This window comes from Salvelinus alpinus, chromosome 38, assembly GCF_045679555.1.
Source record: "Salvelinus alpinus chromosome 38, SLU_Salpinus.1, whole genome shotgun sequence".
Lineage (NCBI taxonomy): Eukaryota > Metazoa > Chordata > Actinopteri > Salmoniformes > Salmonidae > Salvelinus > Salvelinus alpinus.
In genome coordinates this window covers 9,922,842-9,945,874 of record NC_092123.1, presented here as the reverse complement: position 1 = coordinate 9,945,874, position 23,033 = coordinate 9,922,842, and the positions used below count along the sequence as shown (strand labels likewise).

Below are 23,033 nucleotides of genomic sequence, written 5' to 3'. Positions count from 1 at the left end.
TTCTGCAGTTCTGAAAGCGAGTGGTTTGGTGTGTTGACAGTGCACACTCCAAGTGATGTGAGACTGACTTAATTTTAAAGTATATGTACAATGTCGGACCGGGAGCTGTTGTAGGGACGCAGATTAAGCCTAGTCCTGGACTAAAAGTACTTGAGATAGAGACTTATTGGAGAGCCTCCATTTAAGCACGCTGCTTAATCTGGGTCAGGGAAACCGGCCTTTAAAGTTTAAAATGCTATCTTAAATTAGTGACTGTTTGTGCATGTTTGGTTGTCTACATGTGAGACTTTGGGGGGGTAAGAGGTAAGGGTCATATTCGGTAGGCACAAATTGGAAGAATACACTCAAAAATGGAGTGAAATGGGGCTGTACGATCTGAACGCTTGTTTTCCGTTGCACAATGTTTTGCCGCATGAACACGACCCAGGCCACCCCCGCAGTGTCCCGCTGGGCTCCCTGTGATTGTTGTCTGTTTAAAAGACACCGGGCTAAATTATTTACACCCCCCCCCCCGTCTCTCTCTCGCTCTCTCTCTCAGAGATCAATCAGGACCGCCCACTTTACCCCGCATGCCTCACAGGCAGCTCGTCTCCCCCCACCCATTGGCCCGCTGAGAGCATTGATCTGAACTAGTGAATAGTCAACACGTTCTTTGGTCGTAATGTGTTAATGCTGCCACCTAGCCTGGCCCCAGGTCTGTTTGTTCTGTTATAGCCAACTCATATCGTCATTGTCCATAGGATTTAGCAAGGCAGCACAAACGGATCTGGAACCAGGCTATGAATGCTCCGTCACATTATTGTAAACCAATCAAACACCAGCTAGGCCCAAATGTGTTGTTCAATTACCTTCACTTGTGCATGGCAAAATCAGTAAGTCGTAATAAGTACAGCTTTTATAGGTGTGCTTGATTGACACTTGCCAGACTTAGCTCCTTCATCTCTCTCTCTGGTGTAGAGCTGGGCAGCCGAGCCAAGAGGCTGTGCGTAGCAGAGCGGCGGCAGCCCTACAGTGGAGCGGACTGGTGCTCTGGGGGCGAGAGTGACGAGGAAGACCCAGGGTTCTTTAGTAAGTACGGTAGCTACCCGGTCAACTGGTCCCAGATCTGTTTGTACAGTCTTACCAACTCCTATGGTCACTGCCACAAACGGTACTCTGGCTGCGTTTACACACGCAGCCCAATTCAGACCTCTTTTTCACGGATTGATCATTTGACCAATCAGATCGAGCTCTGAAAAAAATATGATGTGAGAAGATCGGATGTGATTGGTCAAAAGACCAATTAGTGGAAAAAATGTCAGAGTTGGGCTGCCTGTGTAAACACAGCCAAACAGATCTGGGACCAGACCAGTGAACTGGGGTTGGGAAGGAACAGAAGCGTGATTTGCTCCGAGTGCTCCCCATGGCCCTCCTAAATGAGATTACATAGGCCTAATGATCTGGTGCCGTATGTGTCAAGCGTCTCAGAGTAGGAGTGCTGATCTAGGAGCAGTTTAGCTTTTTAGATCACATTTGAATAAGACTACATGGACAGCGAGGAACTGATTCTACTCGGAGACGCTTGATTCTGTATATCTCATCGGAATAGTTCCAGGTTGTATTTATTGCAGTGAACACATTATATCTGATCTCACAGCGCTCCCGGAGAAGTGTTTTAACGTCTAAGGAACCACATACAGCGATATTTTGAGATGCACAATGGAGACAACCTGGAGACAACCAGACCATCATGGTCTGGGTCCATAGTGTTCTCTCCTTCTCACCTCTACTTCCTGTTTCTCTCCCCAGACTGCAATTTGATAGAGATGAAGCCTCTAGACTCCAACAACGCGCTCAGCTCGGCCACGTCGACCCACAATGCCGTTGGAGGGCAGAGCATGGAGCTGGGCGGCAGCGGTCCCAAGCCCGGGTCAAAGCTCGTGTACGTCTTCACCACAGAGATGGCCAACAAGTAAGCTAGCTCTGGCTGTTTGTTTGTATGGGTGATTTGTCATTGTTCATGATCTGTACATTAAAGTATACCACACACTGAACTCTCTCTCCGGATTTAACAATGGCGGAAACTCCCTCAGGCCAATGCTTCTTTGACCAATCCGATGCTTTTAAATCTGACAAGGAGGGTGCAAGTTCACACTTCTGGAGAAGGGTGGAGACTAGTGTGGGGTGTTGTCCCCTTCCCTCCTGACGCTTCAGAGAGATCTAGCCAGTTCCATGTCTCTGACCCGTGCACTACCATCTCCTCCTCACACACCCTTTACCCCCCACACACCCTTGTCTGCCCTGAGTAGCCTAGCCAGCCAGTGTGTTCTGCCGGTCACTGACAGACTGGCTGTGAATAATGACAGAGGGTCACCCAAACTACGGGTTGTCCCCTAGTGGAGTGGTCCCATTTGATTGATAAGTGATGACAACAAGCTCTCTCTCTCTCTCTTCCCCCACCACTTATCTGCCCTGAGTAGCCCAGCCAACCCCCTGATCAGTGTGTTCTGCCTGTCTCGACCTCTGAATGCTCGGCTATGAAAAGCCCACTGACATTTACTCCTGAGGTGCTGACCTGTTGCACCCTTTATAGCCACTATTATTTGACCCTGCCGGTCATCTATGAACGTTTGAACATCTCGAAGAACGACCTAGCCTTAATGTCTTATGTATTCTTTTATTCTCCACCTGGCACAGCCAGAAGAGGACTGGCCACCCCTCAGAGCCTGGTTCCTCTCTAGGTTACTAGAGAGTTCCCTGCCTTGCTAGGGAGTTTTTCCTAGTCACCGTGCTTCTACATCTGCATTGCTTGCTCTTGGGGTTTTAGGCTGGGCATCTGTATAAGCACTTTGTGACATCTGCTGATGTAAAAATGACTTTATAAATGCATTTGATAGATTGATGAGGAGAGGTGGACAACAGCCCTGCCACTCGTCCCCAACCATGGAACGCTCAACTGTTTAGTTCACCTGTATAGTTCAACTGGCTATTACTGATTTATAGTTGCTTGAACTCCCAGAACACATTGGCGGTGTTTACACAGGCATCCCAATTCAGATGTTTTGCCCAATTATTGGCAAAAGAGCTGATATGACTAGTCGGAAGACTAATTAGTAGGATTGCATCCTTGCGCTGCTGTGAACGAAGGACTCCTTCCTCGTCGGGGTGTTATGGTGGTGTGCATACCAGTATTGTTGTGCATTGCCACCACCTTCCAGACTGGAATGTTATGAGACGGATGGAGGTGTTCTAGATTCTGCACTCTAGTCTACATGAACGGGAGAAGTAATTGGAGAGAGTCATTGAGGCCGCTGTGGCCTATTCGCAGACGGGTGATTTATGGTTTCTGATCGTCTTGAGGGTCCTTCGTGGTTATTGCTGATTGAAACCAAGTATAGATGCCTTCCTTTTTCACCTTCTGTCCATTCCTTTTGCCTGGGATTCTGAGGAGTGAACCAAGGTCCAAGGACTATGGTAAGCAGATGTATTTAAAGGCCCATGATATCACCATGCAGTAACTTAGTTACTAGAACGAACTAGCTTTTTCCCTCCCCACGCAGACCACTCCCCGACAGTCCTAGCTAAACTCTTGCTTGAGAAATTGCCCTTTGCTAAGAAGTCGTTTTTTTTGTTTCTTTTTGACCATTTTCGTTGAGAACATTCACAGTAAGGTACCCAATTGTTACCCAGAACAAAAGAGAAAGAAAAAAGTTTGCATTGGAACTTGTTTAATGTCTGCAGTGTGTGGTTCACAATTGTGCTCCAATATATGACTTTGATGATAGGTTTCAATTATTCATTTATTAACCTGATTTTGAAATGAGCCTCTTGCACCTGTTGCCTGTTTGAAACGCGTGCACACACACCTACTCATGTGTGCTCCGCTGTCTGCAGGGCGGCTGATGCGGTCTTCACGGGCCACTCGGACAACATCATTGCCTTCCACATGAACAACAACTCCAAGGGCAACAAGCCCCATCTACCTGTGGTAAGTCTAACCCACTTTGATACAAAACCACATTTAACTAGCCTGTTATTTATCGTACCATTTGGGGTGTCATCAAAAATCTGTCATTTTGCCGTTATCAGACCATTTGCATTGTGCCCCTTTGTTGGTCTGGTAATATAATGTTATATAACAATGCTAAAACTTGAAGCGTGGTTCGGACAAGGTTATGATATTTGTCCAACTCAAAATAATTGTGTATTTTTTTAAGCTATATTAATTATGCACCCTGGCATGCTTTGATAAGCCTCTCTTAATGTGGACGTGTCAGTGAGCGGGAACGTTTGGTAACCCCACCAACCCCTCTCTCGCCCTCACCCTGTGTTGTAGAATAATCAGATGGGACCCCCTCGGGGTGACTCCAAGCAGCTGGGTGGAGCCCCCCAGCAGCAATCATCTCACCCTTCTGACCAGAACCACCAGCAGGCCTCCAAAGCACCTCCACCAGGCCAACAGCAGCCAGCAGAGACCCAGCCTCAGGGGGCCAAGCCTGGGAGCTTCCCCCAGGACGGGGCCTCCTCTGGGGGCATGGACTCTAAGAGTGGAAGCCCCCAGAACGGCACGCCCCACGACGCTAACAGCAACCCTGGAGGGCCGCCCGGCCACCAGACCCCCTCTGGGGCATCCCAACAGGGCTTCCCCTCTCTGGACCTTCCCAATGGTGCCGACGCCAAACTCACGGCCCAGCAGCAGCAGCTGGCACACGAGCTGATGTCCAGCATGGGGGACAACTCTGAGGGCCTGTCCCAGGAGCAGCTGGAGCACCGCGAACGCTCCCTGCAGACGCTACGGGACATCCAGCGCATGCTCTTCCCCGATGACAAGGAGTTATCCCTCAAAGACATGGTAGCCATGGGGCAGGGCAACCCAGGCGGGCCTCCTGGGCCCAACCTCGGCATGATGGAGGGGGTGCCCAAGAAGCCTGGGGAGCAGGGCCCCCTCCAGGCCATGATGGCCCAGTCCCAGAGCCTGGGGAAGCCTGGAGGCCCTGTGGGGCCCCGGCCCGATGGCACTCCGTTTGGGCCCGGAGGCCTCAGAGACATGTCATTCTCCCCGGACGAGCTGGGGCCTCCGCCTCCTGGACCGCCTATGAATTCTCACGGCGGGCCCGGCGGTGAGCACGGGGATCACACAGGGATGAACCCGGAGCAGATGGCATGGCTGAAGCTGCAGCAGGAGTTCTACGAGGAGAAGAAAAGGAAGCAGGAGCAGATGCAGCACCGGGGGCCCATGGGCGACATGATGATGCACCAACAAGGCCCCCGGGGCCCCATGATGCGCGGGCCCCCGCCTCCCTACCAGATCAATTCAGCTGGGGAGATGTGGGGCCCCGAGCACTTCCCAGAGCAGATGAGCATGGGCCCCCGGGGCCCCATGCATCCCCACATGCAGAGGATGCCCGGCGGCTTCCCTCCTGGCATGATGAACCCGGGTATGGAGGGCGGCCCCAACCCCAGGGGGCCCCGGCCTGGAATGAGTTGGCCCGACGACATGGGACCCAACATGGGCGACGGCAGGGGCTTCCTGCCCGGACAGGGGCCGTTTGTAGGGCCAGGGGGTCGGGTGGAGAGGTTCCCCAACCCACAGGCGGTGCAGGAGGCCATGTTCCAGCAGGGCATGGGGGGTGACAAGCAGGGCATGGGGCTGCCACCGGGCATGATCATGGAGATGAACAGGATGATGGGGGGAAACGGCCCCCGGGGGCCAATGAACGGCAACGGCCCTAACGGAGGAGGCATGATGTTTCCCAGAATGCCTGGCGACGTTGGCCCCATGAGCCCATCCTCTAGGATGGAGTTTGTCAAGGGCCTGGGCCGGGACATGGGCCCCGAGTTCAGCATGGGCCCCGGGAACATGAACATGGGGCCCAACCCCCAGATGATGCAGGCTAAGATGAGGGGGGAGCCTCCCATGAACATGAGCCCCGAGGAGATGATGAAGATGAGAGGAGGCTCCATGCCAGAGAACATGGGCCCTCAGAAGATGATGCAAGGGCCTCCCTTCCCTGACCAGGGGCACCACCCAGGGGACTTCAACATGGGCCCCAACCGCCACTTCCCAGGTATGGTGCCTCACGGGCCAGGGAACCCTAGGTGCCCCAGAGTCGAACCCCCCTTCGGCCCTGACCAGCGAGGACCCAACCACGGAGGCAACGGTCGCCTCAGCCACATGCCCCCCAACTCGGGCCCGCCTCCCAACCAGAGGAACATGGGGGGCCGCAAGGGTCCTCAGGACATCCAGGGTGGCCAGGCTAACTCACCCAACATCAACCCCCTCAAGTCCCCTACGCTGAGGCAGGTCCAGTCCCCCATGCTGGGCTCGCCCTCTGGGAACCTCAAGTCCCCCCAGACGCCCTCCCAGTTGGCCGGCATGCTCCAGGGGCCCTCGGCGGCGGCAGTGGCCGCTGCCTCCATCAAGTCTCCCCCCATGATGGGTTCGGCCGGAGCCTCTCCCGTCCACATGAAGTCGCCCTCGCTCCCGGCACCCTCCCCAGGGTGGACATCGTCTCCCAAGCCCCCCATGCAGAGCCCAGGCATCCCCCAGAACAACAAGCAGCCCCCGCTCAGCATGACCTCACCCAACATGATGGGCAACGTGGAGCAAGGTGAGTCCCAGAAGTTTCTCCTCTGTTAGCTTTCCGTCAATTCAGTTCAGTAGATTGTGCTTTATGGACTGAATCTTGACTTGAGGTCTGTGCTTTTAACTCAGACTCAGGCAATGGGAGATTTGTGTGAAAGCTTGAGTTTTTAATTAGGATTCAGCCCTACGTGTGCTCTGCATAAGAAGATACAGTGGATATTTATGTAACTGATCTCTCTCTCTCTCCCTCTTCTCTCCCCCCGTCTCGTCATCCTCTCCCCTTCAGGAGGGAATGGTCCCACCACAGCACCCCCTTCCAGTAGTGCTTCCAGTCTTCCGTCTGGCAGCCCCTACGCCCTGCCCCCTGAGCCCACGATATCTCAGAACCCCCTGTCCATCATGATGTCACGCATGTCCAAGTTCGCCATGCCCACTTCCACGCCCCTCTACCACGACGCCATCAAAACGGTGGCGAGCTCGGACGACGACTCGCCGCCGGCCCGCTCGCCGAACCTGCCGCCCATGAACATGTCTGGTAAGAGCTCCAACATGCTGTTATATTTTGCATACAAACACACACACAGCTCTACCAGAGAGGTAGCTGTTTAGACCAGGCCATTTTCCGTTAACGCGTCACAAATCATAAATACCTATACATATCTGTATCCAAATTTGCACCTTTCCAATTTTCTTCTACTCATACCCCTGGAGCCTAGAACATTCACTATACTGAGGCGTAAGCGTATGCTGAAGCATTTTATGTTTTATTTGTTTTATGGTTTGAATGTAGTGATCTCACCCTGCCTGTCTCTCTGCTGCCTCCTATAGGTATGGGGATGAACCACCACCCAGGCCACAACCGCATGATGGCTCCCACGTCACAAGGCCCCATGCCCGCTCTCAGCCCCATGGGCATGAACACCATGGGCTCCCAGCCCCTCTCCCACGGCATGCCTAACCAGATGCCCTCGCCCAACCCGATGGGGGGACCCCACCAGGTGCCCATGGGGCCGGGCATGATGGGGCCCCACGGCATGATGATGCCTGGCGGGCAGGACCCAGGGATGGGCAACCCTCAGATGATACCTCAGGGCCGTATGGGCTTCCCCCACCGAGGCCAGGGATTCCCCCCTGGGCACTCTCCTCCTCAGCAGGTCCCCTTCCCCCACAACGGCCCCGGGCCCCAGGGTGGTTTCCCTCACGGCATGGGTTTCCAGGTGGAGGGGGGCCCCATGGGCCGAATGGGCAACATGGGCCCCGGCGGGGATCCGGGCGGCATGTGTAAACCCAACACCCCTGGAGGAGGCCAGGACTTCAACATGTTCAGCAATGATAACGACCTCCACGAGGTCATGCGAACGGGAGCCACCGGAATGCCAGAGTTTGACCTCTCCCGGATTATCCCATCGGAAAAGCCCAGCCAGACTCTGTCCTACTTCCCCCGCGGAGGCGACGGCCCGGGGGTGAAACCTCCTCACCCCTCCGGCCCCCAGGGCTTCCCTCCCCAGATGCAGGGAATGATGGTGGAGGGGAACCCCAGGATGGGGATGCCCATGCAGGGGATGGGGGGTCCGCCGGGCCCTGGCCACATGGGGGGGCCCCAAGACATGCCAATGGGGAACCCTGGCCACAATTCCATGCGGCAGCCACACCCGGGTCACCCCGGCTTCATGCCCCAGGGCATGATGGGACCCCAGCACCGGATGCTGTCGCCGGGGCAGCAGCCGGGCATGATGGGAGGACCTGGGCAGGGGATGATGCAGGTTAAAGAGAGGGGGGGGCCCATGTACAATCACACGGGCCCCGTGGGCTCGCCCAACATGATGATGTCACTCCACGGCATGGGTGGCCCCCAGCAGACTATGATGATGCCGCCTCAGATGAGGCCTCGCGGCATGGCAGGGGACATGGGCATGGGTTTCAACCCTGGTCCCGGAAACCCCGGGAACCTCATGTTCTGAGCTGCTACAGCCAAGTAGAAACTAAAGACCTGACTCGGAACCTAGGAGTCTAGAACCTGGAGTCTAGAACCTGCGCCAACAAAGGAATACAAATGAGACTTGTGCTCTCTTAGGCGGTTGTTGTGTGGACTGGGGACACATACATTCACTCTGGCACATACTCACACATCCCGAGACACTTTTGGGCTGGTTTAGCAGTCTGTCGGGTGTGGTGGAACTGCAGCGTGTTCCACTGAGGGGAAGGCGGATGTACACCATTTCAGAGGGGACTGATCTTTCTCTGTTTGGGAAAACGTAGAATGTACGGCACGAGTCGAAGCTCCAGTGTTCTACGGGCGGATAGGAAATGGGCCTCGTCATTAAAAACTCAAGGGATGACCCGGGACCAGAGGTCCGTAGTTGTACTGTTGTTATAAGAACAGCTAAATTACGAAATGTAAAGAACAATAAAGCATTAAAAACACAATGAACTGAATGAAAAGACAAAAAGGTAACCGTTTTCTTTTTTTTGTCTTTTGTTTTTTTTGTCCCATTTTTGGCTGTATGTTTACATCTCATCTCATCACTACCCTCCACAGATTCAATGCTCTTTGTATTGGTGTACTGTAATTGTGTTGTTAAAGGGATTTTACTAGTGACTTCTAGTTTGTTTTCCCATCTTCTTTTGTAAAGGAGGGTGGGGGTGTGGAGAGGGGGGGGGGGTAGGGCTGCCAAATGTCGCTGCAACTCCCACTCCGAAATGCTGTTTACCATGTAGGGGGGGTCAAAGTATTTTAAAAACTGCATTTTCCTTTGTTACTCTACATGATATGCCAAACAATGACCTCATACAGATAATAGTATTATTAAAAAAGCACAAACATGATTTAACTGTAAAAAAAAGTGTTTTCTTTTCTCCTGTTTTTATTGTCAAAAAACACTTGGTAGGAGGGGTGATTCTCTGGCATACACAGTGAGGTGCTGATGAGGCCTGGCTTAGAATTGGATATGGGGTTGTGGGTTGGGCGGGGTGATGTCTCACACCTCAAACCCCTCTCAGCCCTAACGGACAAATGGACACGGCAGTAAGCAAAGCCTCTGCTCTCACCCTTCCAGGCTAGGAGTACATAGAGGAGAGTGAAGAAGAAGAAGCAGCCTTAACCATGTCTGGATTACTTGGAGGGGTGACCATGGAATTTTGCAGAATTTTTTTAAACAAAAATGTCACACAAAAAAACGAAACAGAAAATGAGGTAATGGGTTGTGTCTGTGTCCCTGCCTCTCCTGTATTCACACATTGTCATGTGACTCCATTGAATTTGGTACAGGGCTGTGGTGTTGGAAGACAAATAAAATCTATTGTTTGGTATACAAGTGGCCTGTGTTGTGTCGTATACTGTTTTCCCCTAGCACACCAGTCAATCACACCTTTTGGAGGCGTAATCTACGTATGATTAATGTCATTTTCCATCAACTATACGGAAAAATCCTTTGTGTCGATTGCAATGGATCTCACACTGTATAGAGCAATATGGCCACCTAGTGGAGAAACACTGGTCAGTGGTGCCTACATCCCATTCTTAAGAGTTCCGGGGCCCATGCCAACAACTATCATATTTTGGTACTCTACTCCAGTGGTTTTCTAACTTTTTTGGGTTACTGTACCACCAAGCACATTTTGTTCCCTGAAGTACCCCCACGTGTGCATTGCACCAGTAAGCCTATGGTCTTTTGAGTCTCTTCGACTATTCCCTGTGGATAGGCAAAGCACCCCCAGGGGTACCTGGTTGAACTACTGCTCAATAGAGCCTAGTGCATTGTTAAACCCTTTTTGTTATTGAAGATTGGAACTGGCAGCAATATCTGACAGACTGGTGTTGGCAAGTGATTTTACTCCCGTGTTGAAATAATGCTTCGAGTGTATCAGGCCAAAATGATAACTACACAATCGGGGCCCGTATTCCTCAAAGTGTCTCAGAGTAGGAGTACTGAGCTAGGATCAGGTCCCCCCTCTTATAACTTAAAAGGCTAAACTGATCCTAGATCGGCACTGCTACTCTGAGATAGGTTGTGAATTCAAGCACAGGTATTGAGACTATTTCCATTGAATGTCCATACATACTCATTGTATGTAAGTTAACCAACCCCCAGGGAATTCTCTTTGGCTCCCATCCAGACCATGCCCTGGGAAACGTTGGGTATAGTTCCCTAGCCTATTATCAAAACGTATAAAACACTGGGAATCAGTTCTCAAGGTTTCCTCTGGCTCCGAATGTCCACCAAGGCACTATAATTACCCAGCATTCCAGAGAACAGCCTGGTCCGTCAGCCTGGCCAAGGGGGCTTTGCCCTCGACTAATTTTAGAGAGGGTAAGTGTGTCCTGCAGCTGTGAAGCCTGGCATTCATGCCTCTGGTTTATACACACAGATTAAATATGGCTATAACGAGGGGTTATAAAAGATCAGGACAAATGGATACTGATACTGAAACTCAAATGATTGACCCTGTTGCTCGATAAGAGGCCAGTTAAAAACAATTATCTCAGATGAGATGTGTTCATAGGTCCGAAAATATCAGTCAAATACAGTGCATGGTACATATGGGATGTATATATTGAGTTTGTGCTCGTTTTACATTTTGTCTTAACGCGAAGAGAATCGGTGGTCTTTACGCACACACAGTCAATATACAATATAGTGCAGATAGAACAGTGAACATTATTGTCATCAGTGTGCAAAATAGAATCGCTATACTTAAAACATGAGTAGATAAGACGTAGCTTGCAAATTCCTATCATGTGTCACGGGTAAATGTGTTTCTAACGGCAGACAATATATACTTTTATATACAAAATGAACATGAAAACATTTGTAACACTAAAGATACATAGATTTTCACATTGCTTTTTGCTAAAGTGCAAAGTTGACAAAAATGTGATTGCAATGACACCACCCCAATACGATATAATTCACATTAAACAAAGATGTGTTGAAAATTAGCTAGACAACATTTTTGGGTTAATTCTTATTTAGATTTAGTTAAACATTTCAAAACGTAAATCTGAGATTTTTTAAAAGACTATACACAGATTCAGTAAACCAGTGCAAAACTATTTCAGTTTTCGACCACATACATTTGTGGCCTGCTGGAGGTCATTTTGCAGGGCTCTGGCAGTGCTCCTCATTGCACAAAGGCGGAGGTAGCGGTCTTGCTGCTGGGTTGTTGCCCTCCTACGGCCTCCTCCACGTCTCCTGATGTACTGGCCTGTCTCCTGGTAGCGCCTCCATGCTCTGGACACTACGTTGACAGACACAGCAAACCTTCTTGCCACAGCTCGCATTGATGTGCCATCCTGGATGAGCTGCACTACCTGAGCCACTTGTGTGGGTTGTAGACTCCGTCTCATGCTACCACTAGAGTGAAAGCACCGCCAGCATTCAAAAGTGACCAAAACATCAGCCAGGAAGCATAGGAACTGAGAAGTGGTCTGTGGTCACCACCTGCAGAATCACTCCTTTATTGGGGGTGTCTTGCTAATTGCCTATAATTTCCACCTTTTGTCTATTCCATTTGCACAACAGCATGTGACATTTATTGTCAATCAGTGTTGCTTCCTAAGTGGACAGTTTGATTTCACAGAAGTGTGATTGACTTGGAGTTACATTGTGTTGTTTAAGTGTTCCCTTTATTTTTTTGAGCAGTGTATATATCAGCCCTTCTGTTTACTAATTCTGAAAGGGAATGACTTTCCAAAAATTAAGAGAATTCCTTTCTGGCTTACTTTTCAGTCTGCTAACTCACGAGCTGACAGTGATGCACTAAAACGGTATTTCCTTGACAATAGACAGGCACTCGTTTGGCAAGATCACGTTCAAGGTCTCTGCCCGGTTTTCCGATAGCGATCATGCTGACCAGACCGGACACGTCGCGTGCGCGAGCGTCGCAAAATAAATGTAGAAATCCATGTCATTCAATTATTGCACTGCTCGCGCGCGCCAACGAGCGTCTGAGACGCCAAGGGCTAAAATAGAAGTCGTTCCTATTTCTGACGCAGATCACGCTGAAAGTCATCTCCTCATTGGTTTATAGAAGCAGGTACCCATGTGCCATCTCCTCATTGGTTATACCCACGTAGGTGATTGAAAGACGAACTTTGTTGCCGGTTGTCGTGGTAATACAATGAAAGTTTAGATGCGATCACCATATAAGTTCAAAGATGAAAAAGCCTGGAAGGAGAGATGACTAGAAACGATTCGGTTGGCCGTTTTATGTGTGGATTAATTGTCGGAGTAGAGGTCCTTGTGCATTTCAGGTAAAATAACAACTCAATGTTTATATCCCAGGACAAATTAGCTAGCATCAGCAAGCTAGCTAAATAGGACAAATTAATGTTAGCTAGCAAGTGCAAGCTAACTAGCTAAATTGCCATACATGTTTAATGCTTTTCGACCTGTCCCCAAATTAATGTCATTGGTTCAGAGTTTGTTTTGATATTTTAACCTGCTTGTCGTGATCGCATTTGGTGTGGGGGGGCAAAATAAATTTATGCACAATAGCGCACGATGGCGCACGCGCGCAGCCGGTTTGGGTTATGAGTGTTTTAATGATGCATCTTTCCTACAACGACAGAAGGAAGATGTAACATGCTTCTGCCAAAACACCACGCAGAGAGAACGGTCGCAAAGTGCGTCGTTGGAGCATTGATACTGATACGCTCGAAAGAAAAGGAGTGCTGGTCTCGGATCAGCTTTCTCCATTCAAATATTTTCTTAACATTATCATTATTTCACAATACTGACAACGGATCAGCTCCTATTGAGGCAGTTTATTATGAATAATGCTTACCCAATGAAAATGTACTAAATCACCGATTTGGCACATCATTGCGCACACACATCAGGGAATATGTTGAGACAAATACTGACAGTAGCCTACAAGTAGCAAAATCAGGGGTGCAACTTTCACTGGGGATGAGGGACATGCCCCGCCCCCCCCCTACATTCTGAAATTGCATTTTTGTCGTCCCCATATCATTGGAATATGATACAAAACAATGCAACAGGTGTGCTTTAGGACCATGCGGACTCCTCCGAGCGGTCAGGTAGGCTTGGAGTGTATATCTGACTGGATAATTTGTATTTATTTTTTATTATGTCCCCCCCACTTCTAAAACCAAAGTTGTGCCCCTGAACAAAATAGAACTCAATTGATTGAACATTAAATTTATTTCAATATTATTAAAATAGGCCTGCAGCCTACTGTTTATATTTTAATGCAGTCATCTCGGTTTTAATTTGAAGCATATTTGTATTTGTCACTTGTTTGTATCAATTGCAAACACATTGGCATCTTTGTATTTCTAGTCGACTTTGTTCTGAAGTTATCGGCGTCACAGAGACATATAAACCATGCGACTCAATGTTTAGCAGAGATTTGTGTGTATAAAGTGACGAGGGAGGGCGAAAAAGCATCTGACGCACTTAGCTGTTCTAGGAGTTGTCTGAGGCAGTCGTTAGATTACGAGCGTCTTCAATTGCAAAGTTAATAACGATGGTTTTGGGAAAAAGCTCTGAGATATAATGATGCTCCAACGAAGGTTCTAACGATGAATTTAGCCTTAAGATGGTTTTGGGAAACGGGGCACCAGGTCAGTCAGTTCATAGTGCATAGTTCAGATACCCTATGTCCTCCCCACACCTGGGAAGCTTGTGATGTCTGCTTTAACCTATGATGGCTCCACATAAATAAAGCCCTGATCAGAATAGGTTGTAGTTTGTCTGTCTCTCTTTAACCACACATAGTACACAAGAAAATATTTTTTTTCATCCCGGTAGGTCATCCCTGTAGGTCCTATTGGATCACTGGTGGGAAGTGATGACAACATCAGGATTCACATGGTGTGTTTGTGTTGTATGCCGACGAAAGTGTCTGCGTGCCTCTGTAAATGTAGTGTGTGTGTGTATGTGTTCGTGTGCATGTGTGACAGAGAGCGAGCTTACACACGCAGAGCATTCGTCTACGCGTTGCGTTTATGGGTCACTGACAGGCAGCCGTCCTTCACATATCTCTCTCTCTCTGAGTGACAGACTGGCTGTCATCTGTCCCACTTAGCTGTCCCCAGCAGCCAGTCAGTGTCACAGAGCTGATAGTGTGGCAGTGACCCACTCATTCTCAGGTCTGGCACAAGGCCCCCCTGTCTCTCAGGGAGAGACTCCGCAACAGCAGTCAGAGTCAATGTTTCTGTCTCAAATGGCACCTTATTCCCCTATATAGTGCACTACTTTTGACCAAAGCTATATGTGCCCTGGTTTAAAGTAGTGAGCGATATAGGCAATAGGGTGCCATTTAGGACGCAGTCAGACAGAGGTCTCAGACAGTCACATTAGTGGATTAGTCTTGAGGGCTAAATATGAAGGCACTAACCCCTCTACAGCTGTGTTTGATTAGTTCGAGTATTACGTTTCATGACTTGTGATACTTTGTGACTTCGTTGACTTGTGCCATGCAGTGTTGAAATTAGTCCCCCACAACAGATGAGTCATAGTCATCCCAGTCTTGTGTGTGTGTTTGAAACGATCCAGGGACAGTGTGTGTGTTGGGAATTGGGGCTATACAGCCAAGTCATCGGGTCGCACACGGCTACTGGAGCCGCTGGTCTTGCTCAGACGCCTCTTGTCCTTCAGGAAACCATTTTGGAAGCCGCTTTGGAGCAGCGAAGGGGGCGGGGTGCAGGCGTTGGGCGTGTCGGCGTGCCCCTCATAGGTCACGTGCAGGAAGTCTTCCGTTTCAAGGTCATTGTGGACAACACGGTGGCGCTCAGTGGCCATGTTGACTGAGTTCTGCTGGTGGGCCAGCCGGTTGTTGAAGGGGGGGCAGCTAGGATGGGGGTGGGATTGGGAATGCATGGGGTGTGTGTGAGGGGGAGAGCTAACACACTGGCTGAAGTCTGGGGGCGGGGTGCAGGGCATGGATGGACGGCGTGGGCTGTCAGGTTCAGCGGTGATGACCGTAGCACTTGAGGGCGTGCGTCCTTGTAACAGCTGTTGCTGCTGTTGTTGTTGCTGTTGTCGTTTCCTCCTCAGAAACCTCTGACACTGCTTAAAGGCCAGGTGGTAGAGCTCCACGGCGCTGAGAAACAGCGACACGCCCGACACGGCCAGCATGAACACGATGAACACATTCTTCTCCGTGGGCCGCGAGACGTAACAGTTAACCGGGTGTGGACAGGGCCGGCTGTGGCACACGTACAGGGCATTGAGGAAGACCCCGTAGAGGATGTACTGCACCACGATGAAGACCACCTCCATTAGCGTCCGGATCAGGATGCTCAACACGTAAGTCTGCAGCAGCGCCCCGCGCAGACGCACCCTGCCCATGCCGCTGCCCTCCTTCCCGCACTCTCCCCCCTTCTCTTCCCCGTGCTCCAGATAATGCTTCTCCTCTCCGCCTTCCCCTCCTCCTTCCTCCCCGTCCCCTCCCCCCTGGTCCTCCTGCTCCTTGCGCCGGCGTTTCTCTTCCATGCGCACCGTGTGCACGGCGTGGCCCATGTAGATGAGCGACGGTGTGGACACAAAGACAATCTGCAGCACCCAGTAGCGAATGTGGGCGATGGGGAAGGCCGTGTCGTAACAAACGTTCTCGCAACCGGGCTGCTCCGTGTCGCAGGTGAAGTCCTCCTGCTCGTCGCCCCATGACGACTCGGCGGCCGTGCCCAAGACCAGAATACGGAAGATGAAGAGGATGGTGAGCCACACCTTGCCCACAGACGTTGAGTGTTCCTGCACCTCTTCCAAGAAGTTGCCCAGGAGACTCCAGTCGGCCATCACCCGTCACACACCACACCTCTGGAACGGCCTGGGAGAGAGTAGAGCAGTCAGGGAACAGTCAGTCACCATCTATAACTACCGTCTAGCCTGGTCCCAGATCTGTTTGCGTTGTCTTTCCAACTCCGATGGTCACTGGTATGCCACTGACGATAGGAGTTGGCAAGACATTACAAACAGATCTGGGACCACGTTAACTACGATCTACTGCACTTATAGATACATTAATTACATTTATGCATTGAATGAAAGTGCTGTTGTTGTTCTGTGGGATATTTTATTTGTGTTTCTTTTTTTAGGACATTTGATTATTCTGTTTCATGGCTTGTCACACTTTGTGACTTGTCACACTTGTGTCATGCAGTGTTGACTTGTGTTATTATTTGACTGGTTTCCAAGTTTCTCTTCATTACACCAAAGTATTCTGTGCTGTGCTGAGCTGCTCTGTGTACAGTACCTTACTGTACTGTACTGAGTAATGCTGTGCTGTACTATACTGAGCAATGCTGTGCTGTACTGTACTGAGTGATGCTGTGCTTAACGATTCTATGCTGTTTTGTACCAGGCGATGTATTTGGGGCTGTGGAGTGGGTACATTAATAGACTTTTCCCCCCTTTGTGACCACAGTGGGCTCAGTAGACTGACCTAGTTTGAGCCAAGTATGTTCCCACAGCCCTGCCTGCCTGGCCCAGCAATCTGGGAAATCGGATGTCAGTTTTAAGGAAGTCTAAAGTCAACAGAAACACAGAAATAAACATGTCACAGGGCTTATCTTTGCATTACTTAGCCTGGGAAAGAGTGAGACATACTGATTTACATTTCCTTTGGCCAGAGATTGGTGGTGCGTATTTCTTGACACATTGAAAACAAACAAAGTCAATAAGGAAGATGTAAAACATGTATAAAGAGCTAAGCACTAATACATCGATGCACTTTGTTTCTGTTGACAGAAATGAATCAGTCTCAGAACTGAGTCGAGACATTTCCAAAGGATCCGTTCCCTCAAAAGCATTTTCCAATAACAGACGTCATATGGTCATATGACAATATACAGTAAATAACTATATTCTTTTTAGTATAGGAAAGTGTTCTTCTTCTTGGTGGTTGTTTAGGTCTAACTTATGAACACTGGAGCTTTACCATTTCATCACCCCATGAACTCTACTGTCAGCTCTTCTCTCTGCGCATATATATATCTGCACTCGAACTAGCAGCGTTACCTGCCCCGATACCAAAGCCTTGGCCCTTGCAGAGCAAAGGAAACAGCTACTTCTATGTTGAACACTACTAGCACACACAGCTCACCAGCTGGCGATTACACATCGGCTCCATCAGCACAGACAGTACAGTCGTGTGTACTCCAGACTCCCCCCACTCACACTCAAACAAAGGATAAACTTAAGTAGTGTCTATTGAACAACTTTTCATAGTACTTAGTTTCATAGAGTAGGTACACAGAGAAAACCTTTATTAAACTGAATAGCATATGTAAAAAGACAGCTATGCAAGCTTGATGTTTGACAAACTATCCAGTACGATAATTACCGTTGTACAGACCAAGTGGTTCAAGCTAAGGTTGCGTTCACTGCTAAGAAGCTGTGTTCAGTCTTACCAGCAGAGACATTAAACCTTCCTTCGACTAAAATCCATCTGGCACTGAAGGCTGTATTTTCTTCAGACTGTATAGATCCTCAGTCTTTCTCTCTAGACGAGACTGTGTATTACTGTAACTTTGTAGCATTTTCCCTCTCTTTCTCCCTCACTTCTCCTGAAGGGCAGGACCAATGGAAAGTATGGAGCTGCAGGATCAGTGGTCTTTAAGCTCAAGTGAGGGTGTTGATTAGACTGTGTGTGTGTGTGTGTCTGTAAGTGCATGTGTGTGTGTGTGTGTGTGTGTCTGTAAGTGCATGTGTGTGTGCACATGTGTGTGTGTCTGAGGAAGAGGGAAAGTGGGGCAATAGGGTTTCCCTTCTTTATCTACAGCGGACCAGTAGTTTGTGTGTGAGGACGATTTAAGCTCTAGTGGCCACATGACAGTGACCTCAGGCAAGTTGTGGGAACTATGGCTGAGTGGAAAGTCGTTTTTTATAAGACATAATAGAAATAATACTGGTCTATATTGGTTTATAGAAACGATTATTCAAACATGGCAAAATAACCTGGAATTTATTTCTAGGGGGAAGAATGGTTTTTACTGCCGGTGCACGTCTATTTAATAAATCAGTTTGACAACAGTCATTGAGACCGACTCACTTCCCATAGAAACTCACCTCCCTTTACATTTCTGTCTGAGGGGTCTTGGTCGCCATCCTGTCTCCCCCTAGGCAGTCGAGGAAGCAATGTCAAACAATATGATTTCCTACTGCCAAGGCGCTTAAAAGGAAATCGCCCGTAGTCAAGAAAACGAGTCTCAGAAAAGCTCATCTCTGCGCTTTGAGAAAAAACTCTTCCATCGGTTTTTCCTCACACCAAGCAGGCCAAGCAGTCAGTGTTCAAAATAAATACCACAGACCAGCTCATTATGGTTTTCCTCAGTGCTTGTTGGCACTTTGCAGGCCCTGTCTTACTAGATCAGCACCAGGACAATGTACCTGACTGGGGTCTTGGCAGCTGGGGGTACTTTAGGTAGGAAGAAGGTGCTCCCTCTGCCCTTCCGCCCGGCTCCTTCTGTTGTTAACCTCGGGAAGGAGAACAATGATGCTCGCTTTACAGTGCTTGGTGCTTGGTGCTGAATTGGTGCTTGGTGCTTGGTGCTGAATTCCGTATAAATCGGGAAACTAGAATGGACAAAGCCCGTCAGACCACGGCAATTTCACACTCATGGCTACACAGAACATTGACTTAAATGGGAATGTCCCTTATGGCAATTATATGTCTGTGCTCTTGATACTGAGGGCAGCTGTTGAATGGAGAGAGAAGGGGGAAATACCTTGAAAACACTCTGGGACACCTGATAGGAGAGGACAGTGTGGTTCTTTCTGTTCTGTGATATAAGGAAATCCTTTATTCTACATTTTGTCTTGTGTCTGTGTTAACCAAATAATGATAGTCCCAAAGCTCCTCGACTCCCTTATCATTCTTGTTCTCACTCTTATGCTCCTTGCTGTTCCTAGGCCGTCATTGTAAATAAGAATGTGTTCTTAACTGACTTGCCTAGTTAAAGAAAGATTTTTTTATTTATTAAATCATTCGCAGACCCATGTTGTCTAGATCTACACAATGTGGCTTGATTGCTGTACACTCCACACCAAACACTATTTCCACATTTCTGGAGGCCATGGCATACAAACAGTATGGTCCCTCTAGGTCAGTCACAGCAAGATAGATGATTTTGACTCTTAGCCTCATGACTAATTTGAAATAGGGGAGACAGTCCACTGGGGCCTTTGCCTTCCCACACTGCTCATAAATAAGTTATTATTAACATAATCAATCTTCATACAGACCAGTTAGTCACACATGAAAAATATTCCCATCAGGGATAGTTCACATTTTAAAGTAGAAAATAAGATGAAACTTCAAAAAGGTGAACTATCTCTCCAGCAGGATTTACTGAAGTTTGGCACCTGAAGGATAGCCTTCCGTAGAGGTACTGTATTTGTAGAGTAAAGCAGCCATGACTTTGTTATGTTATGTCTTGGTGGACACACACACACCATTTACTCCCAGTTATTGCCCACCTGGGAGCTACAGACTAAAGGGTTTGGACGTTTGGATCATCTTTAGCCTGTCCTTGTAGTCTATTCGCAATTCCACACTTTACTTTACTTTTAGAAGTCTGACCAATGAGGGTAATGGACTCCTCCTGAATCGTTCAGTCCCTTTTACTTATTTACTTTTAGGAGACTACTTAAGACCATTTTTTCAATTTCACAGAGCATAGCCCTATATCTTTAAACAATATGGAGAATTAGCTTCGATTGAATAATTGCCACTAATCATTCGAAGCTTCATTATTTATCAAGCGACTTATTTAAGTGTCTAAAGTCAAGTGCTTCTACGAAAAGGTTAATGAGAAAGGTGTATATATAGTGTGTACAAAGGCATCAGCACCATCTAACTATGGATGTGTCAGAGTTAGTCTGACATCATGTCCTTTCCTTTCAGCTCCAACACCATTCTTTCATGTCACTCGAAGCCCATTGAATACTGTTGGCCACATTTCGCCTCAAGGTCACAGGACAATGTAATATTAAGAGATTACATCAGGATAAGGGTCCACCCATTATTAATAACAATAGTCTAAGCTCTGAGAAAGTATGACTTCCCTATTTTGACTTTCTCCTGCTCTCTATATTGTTTGGCTTGCTGCTCTTTTCCTTCCTATGTCATGTTTGTTTTATTTTCGGCTCGATTTCATGTCACTTATCTTGCATGTGCTCTCTGGTTTATCATCCGATTTGCTCGGTGCTGCTAGCATGATCACCAGAAGCACAAACAAAAAGTCTAAAAGACAAGGAGGGGTTTTGTCTTTGGAGGCAACGCCAGAGCAGTTGACTATAAACTGCTTTAATATGTTTCGGCTGCAATCCCTTGGTCTGAAAGAGTCAACTTTAGATCTCAAATTCATCTGACAGGTCGGATAATATTTCTGTACTAACAAAAACAAGGCTTAATCCTTCAACGTCACAGCAGATGCTACATATCTATGCTGGCTTAGAAACTGCTAATGTAAAGTTGTATGCGTTGTCCAGGGCATGCACAGACACATGCATCCACACATACATGCACGCGCCAGTGGTATAAACTACTTAAGTAAAAATACTTTAAAGTACTAATTAAGTACATTTCTTTTGGTATCTGTACTTTACTATTTATATTTTTGACAACGTTTACATTTACTTCACTACATTCCTAAAGAAAATCATGTATTTTGTGCTCCATACATTTTCCGTGACACTCAAAAGCAGTCGAAAGCACACAAAAGTTACATTTTGAATGCTTAGCAGGACAGGACAAGGGTCCAATTCACACACGTATCAAGAGAACATCCCTGGTCATCCCTTTTTCCTCTGATCTAGCGGACTCACTAAACACATACTTCATTTGTAAATGATGTATAAGTATTTGAGTGTGACCCTGGCTATCTGTATATTTAAAAAACAAGAAAATGGTGCTGTCTGGTTTGCTTAATATAAGGAATAAAAAATATTTTGTACTTTTACTTTTGATAATTAAGTATATTTTAGCAATTACATTTACTTTTGATACTTAAGTATATTTAAACCCAATACTTTTAGACTTTTACTAAAGTAGTATTTTACTGGGTGACTTTCACTTTTACTTGAGTAATTTTCTATTAATGTATCTTTACTTTTACTCAAGTATGACAATTGGGTACTTTTTCCACCACTGACAGACAGACAGACAGACAGACAGACAGACAGACAGACAGACAGACAGACAGACAGACAGACAGACAGACAGACAGACAGACAGACAGACAGACAGACAGACAGACAGACAGACAGACAGACAGTTACTCTACCTGAGATGCAGCTGCTTAGACCAGGCTGGTGCCTTTTCTGTTAAAAATGAAAATGCAGAAAGGTTTTCTCAGTGCTCAGGTGACAGGGAAGAAAAGTGAAGGACTCTCAATATTAGGGGTAAGGAATATTGTAGTAGAACAGTCGTAGTCTCCGTTTCAGTATTAAGGCAAAAAGCTGTCCCTGAGAGGGTGAAATCCAGAGGTCTTGGTCTCTCTTTCTAGGGTGTGTCTCTGTTCAGACAGAAGACTGCTCGTCTTGTCTTGACAGAGAAAATTGTGTCTGTCAGGGTAAAGCAGCAAACTTAGTCTCTTTCAGTGTCCTGGCTAAAGATGACTGGGTTTGTCCCCCAATGTCGAGTCTCTCAAAAAGAGTCCAAACAGAAAGCTGTTTATCTCTCTCCTCTGGGGCAGAAAATTGAGTCTCTCACCAGTTGGCTTGATGTGTTGAGGGATCAAATCCACTATCTGTCAATGATCAGCGGAAGAAAACAGAATCTTTCAACTGTAAGAAAACTTAAATGTTTTCGTCAACTATAATTACTATTTCCCTCTCTTTCTCTTTTTTCATTCCTTGGCAGAGATCAGGGTAGAGGGACTGGTGATGCAGACTTCGAGGACGGACGGAGTAGATGAGGGCACAGACGTCAGGCTGATGAGCAAGAGCAGCTGTTTGTAATGTAGGAGACTACTAAACAGACCACGGGCAGAAATGCAGCCTTAAGCATGGTGGCAGTGGAAGAAATACCAGACATCACTTGTGGCCTGTCCTTCCTACCATACCCAGCACCCGGCAGCCCTCCAATAGCCTCCTCCCTTCCTCCTCCTCTCCTCCTCCTCCTTTGCCTTCCTCTCTCTCTCAGCCCACAATGCCCTCGGTTTGCCTGCCTGGTAATCTATTCTAGAGAGAGGAATATCTCAGGTCAGGAGGGGAAGTCAGATTGTATTAGAACACAATGGCAATTCTACATTGGCCACTAACTCCCATTTTGTCTCTGCTCCCTGAACCATACATAGACCCACACACACGCACACAGGAGTGCACCGCACACGCACACACACACACACACACACAGACTGAGCGAAAGAGAGGGGCTCATGCAATCTATTTTCAAGTAACCAAATTACAACCTGATTTTCCATGACTTCCTGGGTTTTACTGATTGCTTTGCAAGGCATGTTTGCAATACCATTACAGCCTTATGGCTATAAGCAAGT

The 23,033-nt window shown here is 48.0% G+C and overlaps 2 protein-coding genes across 12 annotated transcripts in view; one reads left to right on the top strand and one right to left on the bottom strand.

Annotated features, from left to right (window-relative positions):
- bcl9 (BCL9 transcription coactivator) overlaps positions 1-9,879 on the top strand; it is a 106,821-nt gene extending 96,942 nt beyond the window's left edge. For 8 of the 9 annotated variants that reach the window (XM_071387836.1, XM_071387835.1, XM_071387837.1 and 5 more), the window contains 6 exons: positions 958-1,068; positions 1,789-1,951; positions 3,874-3,967; positions 4,316-6,590; positions 6,852-7,100; positions 7,394-9,879. In XM_071387836.1, the coding sequence (XP_071243937.1) occupies positions 958-1,068; positions 1,789-1,951; positions 3,874-3,967; positions 4,316-6,590; positions 6,852-7,100; positions 7,394-8,526 (4,025 nt within the window). In that variant the 3' untranslated portion in view covers positions 8,527-9,879. The remainder of the gene's footprint in view (positions 1-957; positions 1,069-1,788; positions 1,952-3,873; positions 3,968-4,315; positions 6,591-6,851; positions 7,101-7,393) is intronic. The other variant, XM_071387841.1, reaches the window with a different exon arrangement.
- Positions 9,880-11,095: 1,216 nt separating this feature from the next.
- On the bottom strand, positions 11,096-22,619 carry gja5b (gap junction protein, alpha 5b). 3 transcript variants are annotated; one of them, XM_071387844.1, is made up of 3 exons: positions 21,819-22,619; positions 16,976-17,057; positions 11,096-16,360 (listed from the first exon to the last, which is right to left on the bottom strand). In XM_071387844.1, exon 3 carries the CDS (start codon positions 16,327-16,329, stop codon positions 15,115-15,117), a length of 1,215 nt encoding a protein of 404 aa, XP_071243945.1. In that variant the 5' UTR covers positions 16,330-16,360; positions 16,976-17,057; positions 21,819-22,619; the 3' UTR covers positions 11,096-15,114. The 3 variants fall into 3 exon arrangements, with proteins under 3 accessions (XP_071243945.1, XP_071243944.1, XP_071243946.1); XM_071387843.1 differs by lacking the exon at positions 16,976-17,057 and having other exon boundaries at positions 21,819-22,618; XM_071387845.1 differs by lacking the exons at positions 16,976-17,057; positions 21,819-22,619 and adding an exon at positions 18,601-21,347.
- Positions 22,620-23,033: the final 414 nt, after the last annotated feature.

Bases quoted from the DNA above. Each gene is read 5' to 3' on its own strand.
- gja5b (XM_071387844.1), bottom strand. From the start codon at position 16,329: ATGGCCGACTGGAGTCTCCTGGGCAACTTCTTGGAAGAGGTGCAGGAA.